Genomic DNA, 25,071 nt, shown 5'->3' with positions numbered 1-25,071 from the left:
AAGAGCTGAAATAAATCATTCTCTCTACGATTATTCTGACATTTCACATTCTTAAAATAAAGTGGTGATCCTAACTGACCTAAGACAGGGAATTTTTACTAGGATTAAAATGTCAGGAATTGTGAAAAACTGAGTTTAAATGTTTTTGGCTAAGGTGTATGTAGACATCCGACTTCAACTGTACATCTGTCTTGGACGACAGCGTGCCAACGACTGATGGCATGTAAGAGTGTGTTCATGTGAGGTCGAAGTGAGGAGATCAGATGTGTGGGCGTGGTTGTGCGTGACTGAGCAAGAGTTTGAACATGTGTGTGTACACATCAAAAGGTAGTCTCTAACTAGGAGCTCTGGTTTTAACAAGGTGATGTAAGGTGTAGGGAGTAACAGGTGTGAGTGTGTGTGTGTGTGTGTGTTAGGTGTGTATGTATGTGGAGCTTAAGGGCTTTAAGGTGATGAGTGGATGTAGGACCAGATGTGTGTGTGTGTGTGTGTGTGTGTGTGTGTGTGTGTGTGTGTGTGTGTGTGTGTGTGTGTGTGTGTGTGTGTGTGTGTGTGTGTGTGTGTGTATCCTTACCACAGGTGAACAGCTCAGGCTTGGTGGAGGTGATGAGCTGGCCCTGCAGGGAGCGGGGGTATGAGCAGCTGGTGTCCTTCACCCCCACGTTGTTGTCTTTGATCCAGTGCAGCAGCCACAGCAGGTTGCAGTCGCACAGCAGGTACGACGTCTGGAACTCCCTGAGGTAAAATGAGCATTACTTTCAGTTTCATTTCCAGTCAAAAGTGATAGTCCCCTGTTCGATCCCCCATTCCATAACTTTCTATGCTGTATCCCTCTTATCTATATCTCCTTCTCATACATCTAAATATGTCAAACTGTTTTTAAAATGATACCCCTCTGCAATTGTTTGTAAACTGAGGGTTAAGGTCTTGGTGGATGGAACCATTTGATTCTTTGTTTTGCTTCCTGGCTGAATGTGTTTGCAGTACCTTGAGTTGCGAACCAAGAAATAAAAGTTACAGATTGCACCTATAGGCATTTCTACAACAGGGTATTTTACTACCCTCTTTAAAGGAGCCCGAATAGAAAACCCACTACACTGCCACAGAGTCATGGAATAGCATTGCGGTGCCTCAACTCTAAAGCATTCTTACAAAGTCTTCAATGACACCAAGCTGTCAAACGTCCCTTGGGCCAGCGATGAAAACATGTTTCCTGAAAGGTTTCTGAAAAGACAAGACGAAGGCTATCAATCTTCTATAACAAATCAATCAAGTATGCCAATCTGTCACATCACACAATCAGGACCCAAACACAACCTGTCATTGGCAACTCCACTGATATGTCCAGGAATATCTTAATCCTCACTTTTGCATCGTAGGGAAAAGGACATGGAATAATGTGTTGCAGCTGTGGCACTGAGACCCGTGGGGGGACCCTGGGTAATATGCTAATATCACAGCACCTGGCTGCCACCATTTTCTGGTGTTCTGAGCAGGGCAATTACTATTAGGGTGCTGGAGCCAAATAAATCACTTTCACATTAATGTCCTTGTCAATTACTTATTTTTAGGATGGATAGGGGGAAAAAGCAAATGGTTTTCAAAGAAAAATAACACTATGGATCTGGCGTATTTAAACAAAGTAATAAAGGAAAAATAACTACTACTTACAGTCGAACCAGACTTGTGAGGCCCTTGAATATGTCCACGTTGAGGCAGCCAATGCGGTTGTTGGACAGGTCTCTGTAGAAAGCAAAACAAATGGAGATTCTGGTTATATTCTGTCCTGATTTACTCAAGTCAAACAGCAGCAGAGTTTAAGAAAGGTAATAGGCCATCACAAATTGTACAAACGGCATGAAATTCACGACTAGAGTCAATTGACATCACGTGGTGACTCAGCGAATTCGAATAAATCCACGTTGTAGCTCAACAAATCAAAAAGTGGGGAAAACTGTCAACTCAATTCCCAGACTGGTGTTGTCGTTCGCAGAGACAGGTTGGGGCAGAGGCAGGGATTGAAAAATCCAGGTTTGTCAGTTTTACAACTTTTCAAGGTGATTTGAGACGATGTCTGTGTTCGCCCCGAGGGGGCTTTAACATCAAAGCTGTTAGTAACTCACTATACTAGTTGAGATTAATGTGTTACGATTGATGTCATACACATCAAAGTGTGTATTTTTCGCCAGGACCTGACACAGTGTGTCTGCCAAACATCAGGCAGCATTATATATCTTTGAAGAAACCATGTTTGGGAAAGGAATTTATTTAGTCAACATTGTGAAAATATGATTTTGATCAACTCAAAGATAGGTCAAACTAGAAGAAATTAGGTAGGAAGGGAGTTCTATTTTAGTTTATATGCAAGCAGTTACAGCTGGATAAAACGCATCTGCAAAACGACTCTAATGTAAACAAATGACTCAAGTGTAACATTGGAATGGTCAGAAGAGGCCTCTCAATACCCTACAAACTATACCCTGCCAACTGCAACCCTAACCCAAGGCCTAATGCCAGGGCAGCATCAGACACTTAAATGCTTAGAATATAAGTGTGGAGAGCATTACGTAAACATCCTGGTGTTGGTCTAATTATTGTTGTGGTTCCTAGGGAGGGTGGCAGCTGGGGAATTTACTGTGTGAGGTGGTTAGTTCCGCCTGGTCTGGAAAAACCTTTCAGGGGCTGCCAAGAAGTCTGCCCGTGTCTGAGGAGGATCACCTAGTGGGGTGGTACTCCCTTAGCTAAAGGTATAAACTCCCACCCTGCCAATACTGCCAAGGCACAGCACTAGACATGGTGCAGTGCTTTGCAGTTGGGAGTGCAGTGTGATGTGAAAGCAGCCCACATAAGTAGAAAACTTACATCTCTCACAAATTACATTGTTGTTGCTAGCATCGTCATAGTCACCTATAATCATAGCAACATCATCCCAAATAAATTCCAACAATATTCTCATATATGACAATTGCAGACTTCTATGTCCTGGCCTTTGTTTTTTATAAAATCCCTCCAGAACTGCATGTCACAGTCACACTGATCACAGTACTTTAATCATGAAACCTGTCCGTGAAGCTTGTAGTCGATCCATGAAAGTAGCAGCAGAGCTCAACATTACAGCAGACCCAGAGCAAGCGGTCTGTTGTGATATGAGCAGATACAAAAATAGACTGGTGTGTAAGTAACAAGGCAGGGTCAGTGACTGTTCAGCTGTTGGTGGAATGTAGCTGCGTCTGCTGGGTGGTAAGGCCCTGGAGAGGCCAGTGGGGCAGAGGGAGGAGGGGGTTGTAGCTTGAAGTTGCCCCTAGACGCTGATCTTGGGTCAGTTTTTCATTTCCCCCACTAATGGTTAACGTCAGGATTGGGGGAGGGGAGGCTAATCCTAGATCTGTACATAGGGGAAACTTCACCCCAGAGACACATGAATGGGTTGTATCCAGCAAGAATTTGCTCTGTCACATCATATGCGTCTTATGGCTCTATTGACAACGTATACATGTGACTGATCCCAGATCAGATGTTTGTCCCATGACGTGTCCAAAGCAACCCTCAAACGCTGAGGTCATGTTCTTTGCTTTTTATTTACTTCAGTGGGAGCGACTCAGTTGCAGCTCATATCCGTCAGCGTCCGGCTGGGTTGAAATAGGATATCATTTCCTAACAATGTGCACTGGAATGGACTTTGACCTAACTAAGTTTCGTTTCATTACAAATGACGACAATGAAAGGGGTGAAGTAATGCATTGTAGCATGCATTCAACATGTCTGTTTCTTCAAGAGAACATGTTAAGTCTGACATCCCTCTCCCCTCTCCGACAAGACGGATAAAAGAGGCAAGCAGCCTCGGTTTGGCCAAGTCGCTAGTCTTAAAAACGAGCGAAAATCTAATTAGGCTCTTTGAAGAGAGGAAAGGGACAGATGGAAGAAATTAAAGATTGGCTGAGGCCGAGAGAGAGAGAGAGAGAGAGAGAGAGAGAGAGAGAGAGAGACAGAGAGAGAGAACACTGAGTCTTTATCGGGAGCCTTCGCTACTGACTGCATTAGAAGAGAGGGAGCGTGTATTTTCATGTTCTCTCTGTCAATTAACTCCATCACCCTTTTCCAGAAGCAGAATAGGGCGGGCTGGAGGGTAGGCGCATTGCGTGCCAGCAGTCACCACAGAGCTTCTGTTTACAGCACCAGGCCCAAGTTCAAGACTCATTTTACCTCACCTACTCCTTTTGCAAGTTGAGGAATATGTTGAAGTGTAAGTGATATGTTGGAGACGCAGCCAGAGATGGGAGCAAATGAATGATTTAACTACCACCTGACATATTTCCACTGCCAAACATGTTTCATTTTGTGAAAAGACAATTATATTGATGCATTTATATCAGTGGATATCCAGTGTTTCTTTCCGACCCAACGTTGACATTGTGTTATATATTTTTTATTTTATTTTTTTATTTCACCTTTATTTAACCAGGTAAGCCATTTGAGAACAAGTTCTCATTTACAACTGCGACCTGGCCAAGATAAAGCAAAGCAGTGCGATAAAAACAACAACAGAGTTACATATGGGGTGAACAAAACAAAGTCAAAAATACAACAGAAAATATATATACAGTGTGTGCAAATGTAGCAAGTTATGGAGGTAAGGCAATAAATAGGCCATAGTGCAAAATAATTACAATTTAGTATTAACACTGGAATGATAGATGTGCAAGAGATGATGTGCAAATAGAGATACTGGGGTGCAAACGAGCAAAATAAATAACAATATGGGGATGAGGTAATTGGGTGGGCTAATTTCAGATGGGCTGTGTACAGGTGCAGTGATCGGTAAGGTGCGCTGACAACTGATGCTTAAAGTTAGTGAGGGAGATAAGAATCTCCAGCTTCAGAGATTTTTGCAGTTTGTTCCAGTCATTGGCAGCAGAGAACTGGAAGGAATGGCGGCCAAAGGAGGTGTTGGCTTTGGGGATGACCAGTGAGATATACCTGCTGGAGCGCATACTACGGGTGGGTGTTGCTATGGTGACCAATGAGCTAAGATAAGGCGGGGATATGCCTAGCAGTGATTTATAGATGACCTGGAGCCAGTGGGTTTGGTGACTAATAACAACAAGAGCGTACAGGTCACAGTGGTGGGTAGTATATGAGGCTTTGGTGACAAACCGGATGGCACTGTGATAGACTACATCCAATTTGCTGAGTAGAGTGTTGGAGGCTATTTTGTAAATGACATCGCCGAAGTCAAGGATCGGTAGGATAGTCCGTTTTACGAGGGCATGTTTGGCAGTATGAGTGAAGGAGGCTTTGTTGCGAAATAGGAAGCAGATTCTAGATTTAACTTTGGATTGGAGATGCTTAATGTGAGTCTGGAAGGAGAGTTTACAGTCTAACCAGACACCTAGGTATTTGTAGTTGTCCACATACTCTAGGTCAGAACCGCCGAGAGTAGTGATTCTAGTCAGGTGGGCAGGTGCCAGCAGCGTTCGATTGAAAAGCATGCATTTAGTTTTACTAGTGTTTAAGAGCAGTTGGAGGCTACGGAAGGAGTGTTGTATGGCATTGAAGCTCGTTTGGAGGTTTGTTAACACAGTGTCCAATGAAGGGCCAGATGTATACAAAATGGTGTCGTCTGCATAGAGGTGTATCTGAGAGTCACCAGCAGCAAGAGCGACATCATTGATATACACAGAGAAAAGAGTCGGCCTGAGAATTTAACCCTGTGGCACCCCCATAGAGACTGCCATAGGTCCAGACAACAGGCCCTCCGATTTGACACATTGAACTGTATCTGAGAAGTAGTTGGTGAACCAGGCGAGGCAGTGGTGGTTGATAGAGTCGAAAACCTTGGCCAGGTCGATGAAGACGGCTGCACAGTACTGTCTATTATCGATTGTGGTTATAATATCGTTTAGGACCTTGAGCGTGGCTGAGGAGCACCCATGACCAGCTCGGAAACCGGATTGCATAGCGGAGAAGGTACGGTGGGATTCGAAATGGTCAGTGATCTGTTTGTTAACTTGGCTTTCAAAAACTTTCGAAAGGCAGGGCAGGATGGATATAGGTCTGTAACAGTTTGGATCTAGAGTGTCACCCCCTTTGAAGAGGGGGGATGACCGCGGCAGCTTTCTAATCTCTGGGGATCTCAGACGTTACGAAAGAGAGGTTGAACAGGCTAGTAATAGGGGTTGCGACAATTTTGGCGGCTAATTTTAGAAAGAAAGGTTCCAGATTGTCTAGCCCAGATAATTTGTAGGGGTCCAGATGTTGCAGCTCTTTCAGAACATCAGATGTCTGAATTTGTGTGAAGGAGAAGCGGGGGGGGGGCCTGGGCAAGTTGCAGCAGAGGGTGCAGAGCTGGTGGCCGGGGTAGTGGTAGCCAGGTGGAAAGCATGGCCAGCCGTAGCAAAATGCTTGTTGAAATTCTCGATTATTGTAGATTTATCGGTGGTGATAGTGTTTCCTAGCCTCAGTGCAGTGGTCAGCTGGGAGGAGGTGCTCTTATTCTCCATGGACTTTACAGTAACTTTTTGGAGTTAGTGCTAAAGGATGAACATTTCTGTTTGAAAAAGCTAGCCTTTGCTTTCCTAACTGCTTGTGTATATTGGTTCCTAACTTCCCTGAAAAGTTGCATTTCGGATGTTTTTGTGCTGGTCAAGGGCAGTCAAGTCTGAGGAGAACCAGGGGCTATATCTGTTCTTAGTTCTGCATTTTTTGAATGGGGCATGCTTATTTAAGATTGAGAGGAAAGCACTTTTAAAGAACAACCAGGCATCCTCTACTGGCGGAATGAGATCGATATCCATCCAGGATACCTGGGCCAGGTCAATTAGGAAGGCCTGCACGCTAAAGTGTTTTAGGGAGTATTTGACAGTGATGAGGGGTGGTCGTTTGACCGCGGACCCGTTACAGACGCAGGCAATAAGGCAGTGATCGCTGAGATTCTGGTTGAAGACAGCAGAGGTGTATTTAGGGGGTAAATTAGTCAGGATGATATCTATGAGGGTGCCCATATAGGAGCATTCAAGATGAAATAGCTGTTGGCTAAATGATTTATAGGTTGGCTGAGAGAAATACAGCTAGCTATAAGTTTAGGGAATATAGTTCTACTGTTGGTTGTAAAATGGTTGAGGCTTGCCAAGGGGAAATGAAGCTCTGTCCAAGCCAAGGAGATGACAACCTTCCTGTCTCACTCACTGCTCCGCACTAGCAGCCAAACTATAGTTTATGTTGGCAAGGACCGGCAGGTATAAGATGATTGCAATACACACACACACTCACACAGGCTCACACACACAAACACTCAGAAACATGCACAGGCACAAACACACTCATACGCTCTCTCTCTCTCTAACACAGACACACAGACCCACGCACATACCCATCCATCCAATCCCCTTTCCATGAATGTGTGAAAGTAGATAGGGCCTCATGCAGTCTCAAGTGGTCCCTGGCAAGGGCCCAAGTGGACTGGAGAACTGAATAGAATGTTGCTTGAAGCATTAAAAACACAGAGAATCTCACTGCCGATAGACTGCCGATAGGTACATATCACAGTGGGAGGCCAATGGATTAGCTAGTTTCCATGATCAGTTGCCTGTCTTAGCTGCCGAGTTAGTGCAGTGTCCTTAGCTAGCCAGCTATGTTGTGCTAGCTAACAAATATGCTAACGTTAGCTAAACATTTGGCTATGGGCTGGCACTGGCAGTATGGGATAATGGAGAGTGAATTAAATTGTTTCTTCGTCATCTTGCTAGTTAGTAATCTAGCTGTGGCCATCTGGCTAATATCAAGGACTTTTTACAAAATAACAACATTAGCGCAGATAGCTTGAAATCTAGACCATAAGCAATACCCACGGATATACATTGCCAAACAAAGCTTCTGCCACCTTCTGGTTTGGAGTATTTTAACATGTGGCTGACGACTTTGCTGTGTGAACAAACAAGAGATTGACTGCCGGAACTCTGTTCAGAGGTGCTAAGTACTGTTGGCAGGCAAACGTTTGACAATCCTACCAGTGTGTCTGAGCTTTTACAGCAGTCGCTTATATAGACTGGATAGGCTAGACACAGAGAGTTGGTAATTGCCTCTATACCAGAAACAACAGATAGGGCCAAGAGTATTGTCGAAACCTGGCAAATGTTGCAATGTCGGAGCATATACAACAGTGTGTAGGTTTTTTTCTGTATTGAAAATGGGCGTTATGGATGCTGTATAATAAATCTGATGTTAAGCAACAGAGATCGGTTTAGACGTATGTTTAAAACCGTTCAGCCCATGACTCGTCCATCTGCCAAGAAAATGACAAATTTGATTAAAATTAAAATGATTTAATGCTGATGGTAATATTGATAATACTCACAGTCTTTTTAGTGCGAGCAGTCCAAGAAAAGCCCCCGGTTCGATACGGCTGATGATGTTGTTCCGCATGTCCCTGTGAAAGACAAACAGAGGGTAAGCCACAAGAAAACTAAACTATGAACATCTTGTACGTGTCACGGCATAATGCAATCAACACATATTACGAATACTTGCAGCCAACTTCATCCAAAAATACCATTCCCCAATGAGAAATACATAATATCTTACGCACCTAATAACACACATTAGAAAGGGTCGATTCATATTCTCTCAAGGACTGCTCAAATAAATAGACCTAATGTTGACGTACACTCAGTGGCCAGTTGATTAGGTACACCACCCGTTCAAGAAAATGGGACGCTCCTACAGACAGTGAGTCACGTGGCCGTGGCTTGCTATATAAAGCAGGCAGAAAGGTATCGAGGCATTCAGTTGCTATTCGATTGAATGTTAGAATGGGCAAAACGAGTGACCTAAGCAACTTTGAGTGTGGTACGATCGTCGGTGCCAGGCGAGCTGGATCCGTATCGCAGAAACGGCAACCCTCCTGGGCTTTCACACATGACAATGTCTAGGGTTTAAAGAGAACATTGCGACAAACAAAAACACATCCAGTCAGTGGCAGTCCTGTGGGCGAAAATAGCTCGTTGATGAGAGAGGTTGAAGGAGAATGGCAAAAATCTTGCAAGCTAACAGGCGGGCCACAAACAAACAAATAGCGGCGCAGGACAACAGTGGTCTGCAGAATGACCAATCTGCAGCAACTGCGTGATGCCATTGCGTCAGCATGGACCAACATCCCTGTGGAACATTTCCGACACCTTGTAGAATGCCCTGAAGAATTCAGGCTGTTCTGGAAGCAGAGGGGGGTCCGACCCGGTAATAGATGGGTGTACCTAATAAACTGGCCGGTGAATGTATAAGATCTTTGTACAGTGCATTCGGATAGTATTTAGACCCCTTGACTTTTTCCACATTTTGTTAGGTTACAGCCTTATTCTAAAATTGATTAATGTTTTTCGTCATCAATCTACACATAACAACCCATAATGATAAAGCAAAAAAACGTTTTTTAGAAATGTTTGTTTTTGCAAATGTATTAAAAATAAAAAACTGAAATACCACGTTTAACATAAGTATTCAGACCCTTTACTCAGTACTTTGTTGAAGCACCTTTGGCAGCGATTACAGCCTCGAGTCTTCTTGGGTATGACGCTACAAACTTGGCACACCTGTATTTGGGGAGTTTCTCCCATTCTTCTCTGCAGATCCTCTCAAGCTCTGTCAGGTTGGATGGGGAGTGTTGCTGCACAGCTATTTTCAGGTCTCTCCAGAGATGTTCGATCGGGTTCAAGTCCGGGCTCTGGCTGGGCCACTCACAGACATTCAGAGACTTGTCCCGAAGCCACTCCTGCGTTGTCTTGGCTGTGTGCTTAGGGTCGTTGTCCTGTTGGAAGGTGAACCTTCGCCCCAGTCTGAGGTCCTGAGCGCTCTGGAGCAGGTTTTCATCAAGGATCTCTCTGTACTTTGCTCCGTTAATCTTTCCCTCAAACCTGACTAGTCTTCCAGTCCCTGCCGCTGAAAAACATCCCCACAGCATGATGCTGCCACAACTATACTTCACTGTAGGGATGGTGCCAGGTTTCCTCCAGACGTGACCCTTGGCATTCAGGCCAAAGAGTTCAATCTTGGTTTCATCAGACCAGAGAATCTTGTTTCTCATGGTCAAGTCCTTTAGGTGCCTTTTGGCAAACTCCAAGCGAGCTGTCATGTGCCTTTTACCGAGGAGTGGCTTCCGTCTGGCCACTCTACCATAAAGGCCTGATTGATGGAGTGTTGCAGAGATGGTTGTCCTTCTGGAAGGTTCTCCCATCTCCACAGAGGAACTCTGGAGCTCTGTCAGAGTGACCATCGGGTTCTTGGTCACCTCCCTGACCAAGGCCCTTCTCCCCCAATTGCTCAGCTTGGCTGGGCAGCCAGCTCTAGGAAGAGTCTTGGTGGTTCCAAACTTCTTTCATTTAAGAATGATGGAGGACACTGTTCTTGGGGACCTTCAATGCTGCAGAAATGTTTTGGTACCCTTCCCTAGATCTATGCCTCAACACAATCCTGTCTCGGAGCTCTATGGACAGTTCCTTCGACCTCATGGCTTGGTTTTTGCTTTGACATTCACTGTCAACTGTGGGACCTTATATAGACAGGTGTGTGCCTTTCTAAATCATGTCCAATCAATTGAATTTACCGCAGGTGGACTCCAATCAAGTTGTAGAAACATCTCAAGGATGATCAATGGAAACAGGATGCACCTGAGCTAAATTTTGAGTCTCATAGCAAAGGGTCTGAATACTTATGTAAAAAAGGTATCTGTTTTTTATTTGTAATATATTCGCACAATGTTTTTTGCTTTGTCATTATGGGTTATTGTGTGTAGATTGATGAGGAAAAACATTAATTTAATCCATTTGAGAATAAGGCTGTAATGTAAATGTGGATAAAGTCAACAGGTCTGAATATTTTCTGAATGCACTGTACATTCAGAGACCACATAAGGTCAAAGAGACTAAGGCCTACACCCAAGAGACAGTTTTTAGCTACAATTTTAGCAGAATGAATGACTGTAAACTGAAATCCCACTGCCACTCACTCACCCCGTTGGCCCCTGGTGCTTTGGTACTTCTATGGTACTTCTTTACAGAGAGTATAACTGCATGGTCAATTCCCCCATATCCAGTGGGACTCTCACCCACTCAGACACCTGTGGCAGGGGCACAAGACCCCCCCATCAATCAGGGCTCCTCTGCCCAGTCACTGAAAACCGTGGGTCCCCAGGGGCCCCACACACAAAGGGCCCCGCCACGCTTCGTCCTGGACTGAGTTCAAAAGGCAGCACGGTCACAGATGCCTGCTAGCGCCTAGCGCTCACCTGCGCCGCCACTGCCGAGTCACTCATTACGATCTGTGTTTCAAAAGACCTCGCAGGTCGCCACCTGAGCCCCCACACAAAGGCCGCTGGGTAACTGACTGAGCTGTTTGATGTTGAGGAGCTGTCATCTGGCTGGAGGGGGATTGGAAGGCAGAGCTACACATGGATCATAGGAGCCTAGCTATTGCTTTTGATGTGCATTGGCAAAATTGGCTTTCCTATAGAGGGGTGTTGAAAGAAAAATGGAAAAGAGGGAAGGCCGAAAAAAGAATGATCTTTGAAATCATCAAAATTGGATGAATTGGTGCCTCTAGGGCAATTCAAAAGGGCCGATTAAGGGCCTTTTTATTAAATAATGTGTTTGCTTTCTATAATTGTGTATTGCTTTTAGTGTATTGATGTGAATATTAATGTGTATTATTGATGTGTATAATGTATTATTGATGTGTGTAGTGATGTGTATACAGGGCTCATCTGTGATATAGACCTTGGTCTCAGCATGACTCCCTGTCAAAATAAAGGTTTAATAAAAAAAAAATAACGAGGCACAAATGGAGCACCTTTGACCACCTGTAAGAGGCTAGAAAGGGAGCATCTTTGTACTTGCTTACTGTGCCGGATGGTACTTTTACCCTACTAATAATTTCTCCACAGCCAATTCTGTTCTCCCGTCTAAATACCTTCCAAAAGTTTCACTTTGAAATGCTGCTGTTGCCATCGCCAAAACTAGCTGTGGTCTTTATCCAACTGTTTGATGTTGGTGACCATAGTAAATCAACAGAGGGGAAAAATATCACAAGTGGTAGAATAGCAGATTAACCACAGTCCCGACTGGGGGAGGGTGTTCAACAAGGCAAAACTTCGGTTCACATTTATTCATGCCTTGATCAGGCTTGATGATGCCAAGGTGGGACCGGTGCCAGCCAAATGACCGGTGTCAAACGTCAGTGGGGGCAGCCCACAGCTTAGCACCAAAGCCAATCCCAATCTACTGAGCCTTTCATTTCCTCAAAGAGTAGTGCTGGAATGCTGTCAAAGGGTGAAACAGTCCACACATTTTTCTGGACTTTCTGTGATTCCAATTCCTAATGTTCGTCCTGTGGTTTTCCTAAACTGACAGCTTTGTGTGATCGGTTCTGTGGCGTCTTGGAAGGGGGAAAGAATGGTCTTTGTTTGGTGGATTACGTTAAGCGAGTCACTGAAAGGTTTTGTTTCTGATCTGTTTTTGTCAGTTGTTTAAGAAGCTGGTTGACCTACATCTTCTACTGATTGACTGTCAAGTTGTCACAGACATGACTAAGATGCAATTTCAGGGGTGGCATCCATGTATTGGAAAATAAAAATCGGACAAATCCAACACTATCACCTTTGTCTCTGCACTCCACTGGCAGAAATATCAGTAAAAGTGCAGAAAATAAAAGCATTTGACGTTTCCTTTTTAGAGAAGCAGAATAACTTGTGGATAACATGTGGGGGGAGTCGGGTAGCGGTGGAGGTAGACCACGTGCAACCTATCCCAATTCCCCCTCAGGTTCCAAAACTGCCGACCACAAACGACCTGGCACATTTCAAACTCCCTTTGCAAGAACACGCTAGGCCTGCTTGCCATACTAAAATAAAAATTACTGGATAATGGAGTCTGAATTCATTTACCTCAGAGTACTTTAGGGGGTTCCAGAATTCTCCTTGTGCTCAGCCTAGATCGAACCTGAGGTTCTGTAGAAGCCTCTGCAAGCATTTTGGAAAGATGTAGAAACACAGCAAAATGCACTGTTCACTATAAGAGCACAGCAGCTACTGACAAACATTATAGGCTTGTCATTTGGATGGTGGAAAATGGCACAAGTAATATTAAAGCCAGATTGTTTCTTTGGCAGGTTTCTAACAAGTATACGCTACCAAATCTGTCACAAAGTTTATTTTCAAGGTGAAAATTGCTGTTACAATCAAGAGAAATTGCTGATGTTGAAAAAAGGTTGTCTGCTGAAACAAAATTATGGATGGTTCCTTGTTAGCAGAACACAAGATCACACTCATTCTCAACTTTGAGAGTTCTCACTCCACCTCAGTCCAGTTAAGTGAGTTAAACAGAAATGTCCCTCACCATACTTTTTTATACTTGTTTAACCTGAGTATATCTTTATCTTATGCAATGTTGATAACCTACAATTACACAATCTTTACAGTTCGCTTACATGCATAACAGACTAGCATTCCTCATATACTGTCATTCCCCACAGTAATGGTTCCTTTTGAAACTCAAAACCTCTCCAGTCCTTCCAAAAAACAAGACATTATCCCTGCTTCATTCGTAATAATAACCATTCCCTCTGCCTTGACTCCGTGTCAGCTTTGGGAGAGAATTACCATGCGAAAGGGGCTAGCTTGGGTGATCATGGGAGTTGATTATTGACTTCAGGAAGCAGAGGAGGGAACATGCCCCGATCCACATAAACGGTACTGCAGTAGAGATAGGGCTGTGGCGGTCATAACATTTTGTCAGCCGGTTATTGTTATGCAAAAGATTGCTGGTCTCATGGTAATTTACCGTTAATTTACATAAATAAGTTTAGCATCTCCAGGCCTGCACACATACAAGCCACTGATGCACACCTTTGGAACATCTACAGTGAGGGAAAAAAGTATTTGATCCCCTGCTGATTTTGTACGTTTGCCCACTGACAAAGAAATGATCAGTCTATAATTTTAATGGTAGGTTTATTTGAACAGTGAGAGACAGAATAACAACAAAGAAATCCAGAAAACGCATGTAAAAAATTTATTTGCATTTTAATGAGGGAAATAAGTATTTGACCCCCTCTCAATCAGAAAGATTTCTGGCTCCCAGGTGTCTTTTATACAGGTAATGAGCTGAGATTAGGTGCACACTCTTAAAGGGAGTGCTCCTAATCTCAGTTTGTTACCTGTATAAAAGACACCTGTCCACAGAAGCAATCAATCAATCAGATTCCAAACTCTCCACCATGGCCAAGACCAAAGAGCTCTCCAAGGATGTCAGGGACAAGATTGTAGACCTACACAAGGCTGGAATGGGCTACAAGACCATCGCCAAGCAGCTTGGTGAGAAGGTGACAACAGTTGATGCGATTATTCGCAAATGGAAGAAACAAAAAATAACTGTCAATCTCCCTCGGCCTGGGGCTCCATGCAAGATCTCACCTCGTGGAGTTGCAATGATCATGAGAACGGTGAGGAATCAGCCCAGAACTACACGGGAAGATCTTGTCAATGATCTCAAGGCAGCTGGGACCATAGTCACCAATAAAACAATTGGTAACACACTACGCCGTGAAGGACTGAAATCCTGCAGCGCCCGCAAGGTCCCCCTGCTCAAGAAAGCACATATACAGGCCCGTCTGAAGTTTGCCAATGAACATCTGAATGATTCAGAGGAGAACTGGGTGAAAGTGTTGTGGTCAGATGAGACCAAAATCGAGCTCTTTGGCATCAACTCAACTCGCCGTGTTTGGAGGAGGAGGAATGCTGCCTATGACCCCAAGAACACCATCAAACATGGAGGTGGAAACATTATGCTTTGGGGGTGTTTTTCTGCTAAGGGGACAGGACAACTTCACCGCATCAAAGGGACGATGGACGGGGCCATGTACCATCAAATCTTGGGTGAGAACCTCCTTCCTCAGCCAGGGCATTGAAAATGGGTCGTGGATGGGTATTCCAGCATGACAATGACCCAAAACACACGGCCAAGGCAACAAAGGAGTGGCTCAAGAAGAAGCACATTAAGGTCCTGGAGTGGCCTAGCCAGTCTCCAGACCTTAATCCCATAGAAAATCTGTGGAGGGAGCTGAAGGTTCGAGTTGCCAAACGTCAGCCTCGAAACCTTAATGACTTGGAGAACATCTGCAAAGAGGAGTGGAACAAAATCCCTCCTGAGATGTGTGCAAACCTGGTGGCCAACTACAAGAAACATCTGACCTCTGTGATTGCCAACAAGGGTTTTGCCACCAAGTACTAAGTCATGTTTTGCAGAGGGGGTCAAATTATTTCCCTCATTAAAATGCTAATCAATTTATAACATTTTTGACATGCGTTTTTCTGGATTTTTTTGTTGTTATTCTGTCTCTCGCTGTCTTATGGCTTGGGGGTAGAAGCTGTTTAGAAGACTCTTGGACCTAGACTTGACGCTCCGGTACCGCTTGCCGTGCGGTAGCAGGGAGAACAGTCTATGACTAGGGGGGCTGGAGTCTTTGACCATTTTTAGGACCTGATGCACTGTTGGAGCTAGAAACACAAGCATTTCGCTACACCCGCAATTACATCTGCAAAACATGTGTATGTGACCAATACAATTTGATGGTAGTTAGCAAGTCGGGTACTACAAAGGCATGTCCAGAGTGCATAAAAGGAGATTACCGTGACTCAACCGTCACTTTGAATTTCTGGATAAGAGCGTCTGCTAAATGACGTAAATGTAAATGTACTGCAGTCATGACTCATAATAATAATAGTCACCGCAACAGCCCTAAGTAGAGAGAGTCACACGTTAAGTTCCTCGGCATCCACATCATCGAGGACTTGTTGTGGACCAACAACACCATCAATTGTCAAGAGGGCGCAACAGCATCTCTACTTCCTAAGGCAGCTGAAGAAATTCTGCATGCGGCCCCGGGTCCTGTCCAAATACTACCACTGCACCATCGAGAGCGTCCTGACCGGTTGCATCATGACCTGGTACGGGAACTGCGCCATCCACAACCACAAGGCCCTTCAGCGGGTGGTGAAGACAGTCCAGTACATCACTTGGACCGTGCTCCCACCCATCCAGGACATCTACTGAAAACGGTGCCTGTGGAAGGCACGCAGCATTATCAAGGACCCCACAAACCCCATCCACGAGCTGTTCTCTAGCTTACCGTTGGGCAGATGATATTGGAGCATAAGGTCTGATACCAACAGGCTCAGAGACAGTTTCTATCTACAAGCCATCAGACTGCTGAACACTTGAACTGGACTGACCACCTGCTATAATTCTCCGCACCTTAGCACACACCCACACAGACGTACACATATACACTGAGTGTACAAAACATTAAGAACACCTGCTCTTTCCATGACATAGACTGACCATGTGAACGCTATGATTCCTTATTGATGTCACCTGTTAAATCCACTTCAAATCAGTGTAGATGAAGGGGAGGAGACAGGTTATAGAAAGATTTTAAAGCCTTAAGACAATTGAGACATGGATTGTGTATGTGTGCCATCCAGAAGGTGAATAGGCAAGACAAAATATTTAAGTGCCTTTGAACGTGGTGTGGTAGTAGGTGCCAGGCGCACCGGTTTGAGTCAAGAACTGCAATGCTGCTGGGTTTCACACTCAACAGTTTCCCGTGTGTATCAAGAATGGTCCAACACCCAAAGGACATCCAGCCAATGGCAGGCCAGTGGTCGAAAACGGGTCATTGATTGATAGAGGACAAAGGAAGCTGACACGAATTGTGCAGAGCAAAGACGGGCTACAGTTACTCAATTGACAGTCCAGTACAACTTTGGTGCCCAAAGACCCATAAAAGAATGCACAACTCATCGTACCTTGACACGAATGGGGTATGGCAGCCGACAACCTTACAGAGTTCCACTTCTTTCAGCAAAAAACAAGAAACTGTGGTTGCAGTGGGCTAAGGAACGAAAACACTGGACACTGAAGAATTCTAAAAACCATTGCCTGGCCTGATGAATCCCGGTTCCTGCTGTTTCACGCTGATGGGAGGACTAATGTATGGCGAAAACCACATGCATTCATCACGCCGCGTGTCAACATTGCTGGCTGATGGTGGTGGTGTGATGGTGTGGGGTGGGTTCACACACATTGGGCCCCTTGATAGAAATGGAGCAATGTTTGAATGCCACTGGATATCTGAACATCATAGCCAATCAGGTGCATCCCTTCATGACAGCAGTTTATCCATCTGCAAATTGATTTTTTTCAGCAGGATAATGCCCCATGCCACATGGCTAGGATTGTCCAGGTATGGTTCCACGAACATGACAGTGAATTCAGCTTACTGCAGTAGCCTGCCCACTCACCAGATCTCAATCCAATTGAGCATCTGTGGGATGCGATGGAACGAGCTATTCGGAGTAGAGAACCACTACCAGCCACCTTGACACAACTGTGGGAAGCATTGGAGTTAACATGGGACGATGTATGCTATGCATATCCCGTACATATGACTAATAAAACGCATCTTATGCAATGTTGATAACCTACAGTTACACAATCTTACAGTTCTCTTACATGCATAACAGACTAGCATTCCTCATATCCTGCCATTCCCCATAGTAATGGTTCCTTTTGAAACTCAAAACCTCTCCAGTCCTTCCAAATAACAAAAGAGATTATCCCTGCTTCATTCGTAATAATAACCATTCCCTCTGCCTTGACTCTGTCAGCTTTGGGAGAGAAATACCGTGCGACAGGGGCTAGCTTGGGTTCATATTACTGTGTATGAAAAAAATAAAAAAAATGTATGCACTGGATAAGAGCGTCTGCTAAATGACTAAAATATTTAAATTCAGTGGACCTCATCTCATGCCAGGACACATTTGGCCCTCACAAAACATTGTTGTTGCCACAGTTACCTTGCGATTTCAAGGCCAGGGCTGGAGAGGGCTAATCAATCCCCCCCCGCCTGCCACACAACCAGCTGAAATCCCAAAACGCACCACTGCACACAGACAGATAGACCGAAGCAGAGGAGAAACCCCCTTTTTGTGGGCTGTGGTCTGAGAAAGGAGGGAGTGTGCGGAGGAAGGCTGGGGGGGGGGTATCCAAGCGCATCACTGCATGCAAACAGACCAGGGCACAGAATTCTTCTTTTTTTGTAGTCGGAGGAGAGAGGGAGGGAGGGAGAGGGGAGGAGGAGGGAGGGAGGGAGTTGGAAGGCAGAAAAGTGGGGATGCTTCAACATGCAGCCGGGCTGGCATTGTGTGAATCCCTCTGCCGACACCTCTGGCCTTGGCTTGGCTTCATTAGAATGACAAAGCAAAGAGTTTCACTGGATGAGGGGGGTTGGTTGAGGAGGAGGGAAAGCACAATGGGAGCTGCTTTCTAAGGTAAATGTGCCACTGGCTACACGCTTCTTCCACCCAGAGAATGAACTCGCTAGCCACAGCGACTGCCCGTATACTAGGCATTAAGATGAAGTGAAGAGCATTAAAAGACTTCCTCTGCGTTGGAGGATCAAAGACGTTTACACTCAGCGTCAGAAAAAGCCCCCGGTTTATCTTACGGCCTTCCACTCCGAAATTCTAACATCTGACCCACTTATAAAAACCAGGAGGAAAGCTCTCCCCAAATCCATAAACAATCTGGGAGCGGATGTCTTATTAATACGGCAAGGGAGTCAGGTGAGATCAGGCATGTGGCTGGTCTAAGCATAACTCCAAGAAATACGTGCATTCATTGCAGCGCAGTGATATTCTAAAGCAAATCTATGCCTAGGTACATTCTAGGTAAAACTCTCAACCTTTTATCACTGTGACCCAACATTAGGGGATACGTTTGTTCTACCCAACCTTCAACTGCTTGGCTATGGCTTCCGAACCAATACCAGATGGCTGACTGTGGCCAAAAAAGGCTTCAAGTACCTCCCACGGACAGACTCATGGCCCTTTTAACAAGACCTGGAAAAATTACATGGAAAATATGCCCTTAAAATTCCCCATCGATGCAGTCATCTGTTACCGTAGCCTTGGGTAAAAGCTTGGCTATTAATGGTCTGGTTATTTTATCTGCATGAAGCCATTCCGAAGCGATAAATCACCAGAGGTCCATAACACACGAGCTGAGAGCATTTCCTCGGAATCTCGGGGGAAACAGGGGCGGTGGGATTCCAAACTCCAAAGCCAGACGCTTTGCGCTGTGGCAGGAACGCTGAATTTCGGCAGGCTCATGCCATCGTTCCGAAGCACATTCAATATTGATAGAGCACAGAGTACACCACCTCAATAAATGTCTTTGCTGCCTATTGACAGGGAGGCAGAGAAAGTAGAGCAGGCCTACTCTCCGCTCTCTGCATTGCTCTCCTCTAGCCTTCGCTCTTACTTTCTGCCTCATCTATCTTTCTTTTGCATTCTTTCTCTTGCTCTCTTTCTAACTCTCACTCTAACTCAAAGCAATAGGTCAACTTTCAACTAAGCTAAATTCTACTTCACTAACAGGTATGAATAGCTTATGGAATCATTTTTATTCCCATTAGAATCACTAGATATTCTTCTGACTTCTGAAAAAAACACTTCAAGAAATTCCTGGTGTGTGGAACAAGCTCGGATTGGATTCTGTCGTCATAACTGCAATACAGGACAAGGACCACTGCCCCTAGAAAAGTCTATAATAAATAAAGCACGTCCCCAAGCTTTACTTAAGCAATAAGGCACGAAGGGGTGTGATATATGGCCAATAAACCACGGCTAAGGGCTGTTTGTCACGGTTTCGGCCGAGGCTGCCTCTCTTCCTTGCTCGGGCAGGCTTCGGCGTTCGTCGTCTCCGGAATACTAGCTGCCACCGTTGCATGTTTCTATGTTCGTTTGCTTTTGTCTGATTGTTGTCACACCTGTTATCATTTAGTGTCATTAGTGTCCTATTTAGTTCTCGTTGTGTTTGTCAGGTGTTGTGTGTGATTGTTTTACTGTCGTGCCGGTAGGCTGGATATTTACTGTTTGCTCGGTTGAGCTAGTTTGCTCCTTAGTTTTGGAGTATTTTGTCGCACCTGTTTGTGCGCTTGTGTTTACGCCTACATGCGGAGCTTTTGCCTCAGGGCATTTATTTCGTGTTTGTTTTGCTGTGCCTCACTAAAGTCTGTTGGACTAACGTACTGCGTCCTGCGCCTGATTCCACCCACACCCACCTACATCTACCTTGACACTGTTCTTAGGCACGACGCAACGTGGAGTGCTTGGATACAGCCCTTAGCCGTGGTATATTGGCCATATACCACAAACCCCCGAGGTGCTTTATTGCTATTATAAACTTGTTACAAACATAATTAGAACAGTAAAAATAAATGTTTTGTCATACCCGTTGTATACAGTCTGTTATAAACCGGGTGGTTCGATCCCTGAATGATGATTGGCTGACAGCCGTGGTATATCAGACCCTATACCACAGGTAGGACAAAACATTTATTTTTAATGATGAAATTACGTTGGTAAACAGTTTATAATAGCAATAAGGCACCTCTGGGGTTTGTGGTATATGGCCAATATACCACGGCTAAGGGCTGTGTCCAGGCACACCGTGTTGCATCGTGCATAAGAACAGCCCTTAGCTGTGGTTTATTGGCCATATACCACAAACCCCAGAGGAGCCTTATTGCTTAAATATACCACAGCTTTCAGCCAATCAGCATTCAGGGATTGAACCACCCTGTTTATAATATGGTATATATAGTAAGAGTGATGGGGTTTGTTTAAGACTCACTGAAAGAAAGCCGGCACATTCCGGAAGTACTGTCCTACTAAGAGCATCCCATTGTCCGACAATAGTTAACCCTGGAGGCCATACCTATTTTTAACCCTCTCTAGTACCATCCCTCCAGTCCTCAACCACTGACTGGTATTATTAACCTAGGCTAAGTGCTGGATGCCTCCTGATTGTGTGTGACCTGGATGTTCTGTTGGCATGAAGCAAACGTGCATTTCATATGGCCCCTGCTTCTTCTAAATCCACTGGATTGTCATGCAGGATCTCTGTACTGACTGGTTGTCAGTTGCATTCGATGTGCAGTATATATGTGTCTTGTCAAAGAGGATGTGGAGAGCAAAACGTGATTCTAGATATCGATTGACACATTGCAGTGTTATTCCTTTTTTTTGTGGTGGCCACGATTTAAATGCATATAGGGGAAACAGCATGGGCTGAAAGCCATAAATGACACTCATTGTTGATTCTGTCATGATCAGAGCTTGTGGGAAACATGAGAATATTATGAAAAATAATAATACTCACAATCTTTCCAAAGTAGACAGCCCGATGAAGGATCCATTCCTCAATTCCTGAATTTTGTTGTTGCTTAAAATCCTGTGAAGAAAAAACAAAATGTATCGATCACTAAGAGAGTGTCTACATCAATAAGAGGACACCACAAAAGACAACATTTGAACTAGAAATGTACAGCAGCTTTCAGCAGTAAGTAGTATTAGTAGAATTTCAACTAAACTACATTTTGCATACTAAAACTTGCTCATCACCCAACAAGTAGGAGTCTACTATGGAAATGTTTAATTCCATCAACACTGAAAGAAAGCCAAGCTCTAGTAATCCCATCCCATTGTCCCTCAACCATCCATTCATGGAATGCTCTCTAGTGCCAGGAAGAGGAGAGGGGAAAACAACTTTATCTTCTGCCCATCATGTTCTTTCATGATGCTAAATTGGTAGCATGTGTCTCTACAGGGTACAGTTCATCCAGGTAGGCGAGATGCGATAACGTCTGTTGCATACTTTCCGTCAACCCTCTTCCGCTTTGATGTTTAAAGGTATATTAATCTGATCCAAAAATGCGGTGACTCACTTTGAGATTGTTTCCAGAGTGCCACATGAAGTCATTTGATGTAACGTTATACACTTGATCGTAGACACCGGCAGTTCAGGTGACTGGTCTCGAACTTCAATAATGATAGATGCGTTGGAAACCAGGCATTATCGTTTCATAGGGGATAGATCCACAAGTCACTGGTGTTGCTGAATCTAGGTTCAGACTAGTCCAAGTCGGGGCAACAATGACTCAATGAAAGTATTTTTTATTTGTCTGAGAAATTGGATCTCTACATAGTAAGATGCATCACATCACATAAATGGGGGCTTCAGCCAAAAGCATCAAATATTGGCAGAGAAAATGTCCTGTCAGAAGAGCATACATTTTCAGTGTTAGATATCACATAAGATAAGCAAAGAGCTGTCCAATTGTAACCCCAAAGTACAAATTCTACTTGCCCTGTGCTAGACACCCCAATTCGCACCCTCTCCCCAGAAGGCTTAGTAATTGAATAGTGATGTTTCCTCCTGTGGGGAGAACCAACTGGCTTGTGTTGTGGTCGCCCTATTTCTTTTACTTTCGGGAGGGGATGTGGTGGGTCACACACAACCAGTACCCACAACCCCCAGCCAGATTGGAGTCATTATGGGTGTTGAGGGCTAGCTTTATTACAGGGTTGGCCGGTGAAGACTATCGATATTTTCTCTTCCCTGCTCCCAACCCCTCAGAGAGGAAACACAAACAGTTCCTGTGTTTCACGACTGGCCCTGTGGCCCGTGCATTCTTCTCTGCGTGCTGAAACTCCAGATGTCTGGGCTTGGTGAGGAATGAGACTGCAAAGTCTATCACTGCTCTCGACACGTACTGATGATTTAGGCAGAGCCACAGGGGACTCGCACAAAGTGCTTGGGTCGAGAAAATCTCATTTGCATTGAGGAATAACTGGTCTGACCCAGATTTATATAGCCTATGATGCATTATCGTATGGTTTAGGGAGGGATGATTTAAATTCCAGTGTGAATACTAAGTAAAGTACATCAATGGCTTTTTTACAGATGATTATGAGCACAAAGTTGAAAGGAATTCATGCTTTGAATGAATTATGTTTATCTATATATTTGGGGGGGGGGGGGACGACTTTCTCTGCTGCTCATACCAGGAACATGGCACCGACAGACATGGCAGCGCTGCTTCTAGCTCATAAGCAACTCTGCAGTATTTTGTTTTTTTGTGTGTTATTTCTTAGATTATTAGCCCAGAACGTTTTTTGTGTTATTACATACAGCCACAAGCATTTCGCTACACCCGCAATAACATCTGCTAAATATGTGTATGTGACCAATGACATTTTATTTTATATTGATACATTCATAACTTTAAGTGCACAAGTTCAATATATTTTCTCTCTAAGGACCTGAGTGATATGTAGGCACATGCAGCTCCAATTACAGCTTTGTTTATCCCCAAATATCCATGCTATTTCCATAGAAAACCGCATAATTGGGTTTACACTGAATATTCAGAATTAAAGACAGCACAGCTATATTACAAAACACACACACACTCTTAGGAATTATTCAAGTCTGGTTGGATAAATATGCACTTCCAACCTTGTGACTCTCCAACTGTCAAAATACATCTGTGTAAGAGGCTTCTCCTGAGCTCTCTCTCTCTCTCTCTCTCTCTCTCTCTCTCTCTCTGACTGGTGTGTGACCTCAGTGCGAGGGGAACTGCTTAGCTTGCACTACTGCAAAGAAACCTGTATATAGTTGAACATAAACTACTACCTCTGAACAATGTGTTTATAGTTCTGCTGTCTGAGCACTCATACCATTCACATATTCATTGGGATAAGGGTTCTGCATTGTAGATACATACAGTTGAAGTCGGAAGTTTACATACACCTTAGCCAAATACATTTAAACTCAGTTTTTCAAAATTCCTGACATTTAATCATAGTAAAAATTCCCTGTCTTAGGTCAGTTAGGATCACCACTTAATTATAAGAATGTGAAATGTCAGAATAATAGTAGAGAGAATGAATTATTTCAGCTTTTATTTCTTTCATCACATTCCCAGTGGGTCAGAAGTTTACATACACTCAATTAGTATTTGGTAGCATTGCCTTTAAATTGTTTAACTTGGGTCAAACATTTCGGCTATTCTTCCACAAGCTTCCCACAATAAGTTGGGTGAATTTTGGCCCATTCCTCCTGACAGAGCTGGTGTAACTGAGTCAGGTTTGTAGGCCTCCTTGCTCGCACACGCTTTTTCAGTTCTGCCCACAAATGTCCTATAGGATTGAGGTCAGGGCTTTGTGATGGCCACTCCAATACCTTAACTTTGTTGTCCTTAAGCCATTTTGCCACAACTTTGGAAGTATGCTTGGGGTCATTGTCCATTTGGAAGACCCATTTGCGACCAAGCTTTACCTTCCTGACTGATGTCTTGAGATGTTGCTTCAATATATCCACATAATTTTTGTTTTTGTTTCATCAGACCAGAGGACATTTCTCCAAACAACACAATCTTTGTCCCCATGTGCAGTTGCAAACCATAGTCTGGCTTTTTTATGGTGGTTTTGGAGCAGTGGCTTCTTCCTTGCTGAGCGGCCTTTCAGGTTATGTCGATATAGGACTCGTTTTACTGTGGATATAGATACTTTTGTACCTGTTTCCTCCAGCATCTTCACAAGGTCATTTGCTGTTGTTCTGGGTTTGATTTGCATTTTTCCCACCAAAGTACGTTAATCTCTAGGAGACAGAACGCGTCTCCTTCCTGAGCGGAATGACAGCTGCGTGGTCCCATGGTGTTTATACTTGCGTACTATTGTTTGTACAGATGAACGTGGTACCATCAGGTGTTTGGAAATTGCTCCCAAGGATGAACCAGACTTGTGGAGGTCTACAATTTGTTTTCTGAGGTCTTGGCTCATTTCTTTTGATTTTCCCAAGATGTCAAGCAAAGAGGCACTGAGTTTGAAGTTAGGCTTTGAAATACATCCACAGGTACACCTCCAATTGACTCAAATGGTGTCAATTAGCCTATCAGAAGCTTCTAAAGCCATGACATCATTTTCTGGAATTTTCCAAGCTGTTAAGGCACAGTCATCTTAGTGTATGTAAACTTCTGACCCACTGGAATTGTGATACAGTGAATGATAAGTGAAATAATCTGTCTGTAAACAATTGTTGGAAAAATGACTTGTGTCATGCTCAAAGTGCTAACCGACTTGCCAAAACTATAGTTTGTTAACAAGAAATTTGTGGAGTGGTT

At 44.1% G+C, this 25,071-nt stretch overlaps 1 protein-coding gene across 1 annotated transcript in view; it reads right to left on the bottom strand.

Annotated features, from left to right (window-relative positions):
• The window catches only part of LOC121571184 (adhesion G protein-coupled receptor A3-like), a 50,763-nt gene that overhangs the window by 13,963 nt on the left and 11,729 nt on the right, over positions 1-25,071 (bottom strand). The window contains exons 2-6 of the mRNA XM_041882535.2: positions 21,267-21,338; positions 8,354-8,425; positions 1,672-1,743; positions 1,153-1,224; positions 575-735 (exon numbers count right to left, since the gene is read on the bottom strand). Of these exons, the coding sequence (XP_041738469.2) occupies positions 575-735; positions 1,153-1,224; positions 1,672-1,743; positions 8,354-8,425; positions 21,267-21,338 (449 nt within the window). The remainder of the gene's footprint in view (positions 1-574; positions 736-1,152; positions 1,225-1,671; positions 1,744-8,353; positions 8,426-21,266; positions 21,339-25,071) is intronic.

The sequence above is a fragment of the Coregonus clupeaformis genome, chromosome 8 (assembly GCF_020615455.1).
Source record: "Coregonus clupeaformis isolate EN_2021a chromosome 8, ASM2061545v1, whole genome shotgun sequence".
Lineage (NCBI taxonomy): Eukaryota > Metazoa > Chordata > Actinopteri > Salmoniformes > Salmonidae > Coregonus > Coregonus clupeaformis.
This window is presented reverse-complemented; position numbering and strand designations above follow the sequence as displayed.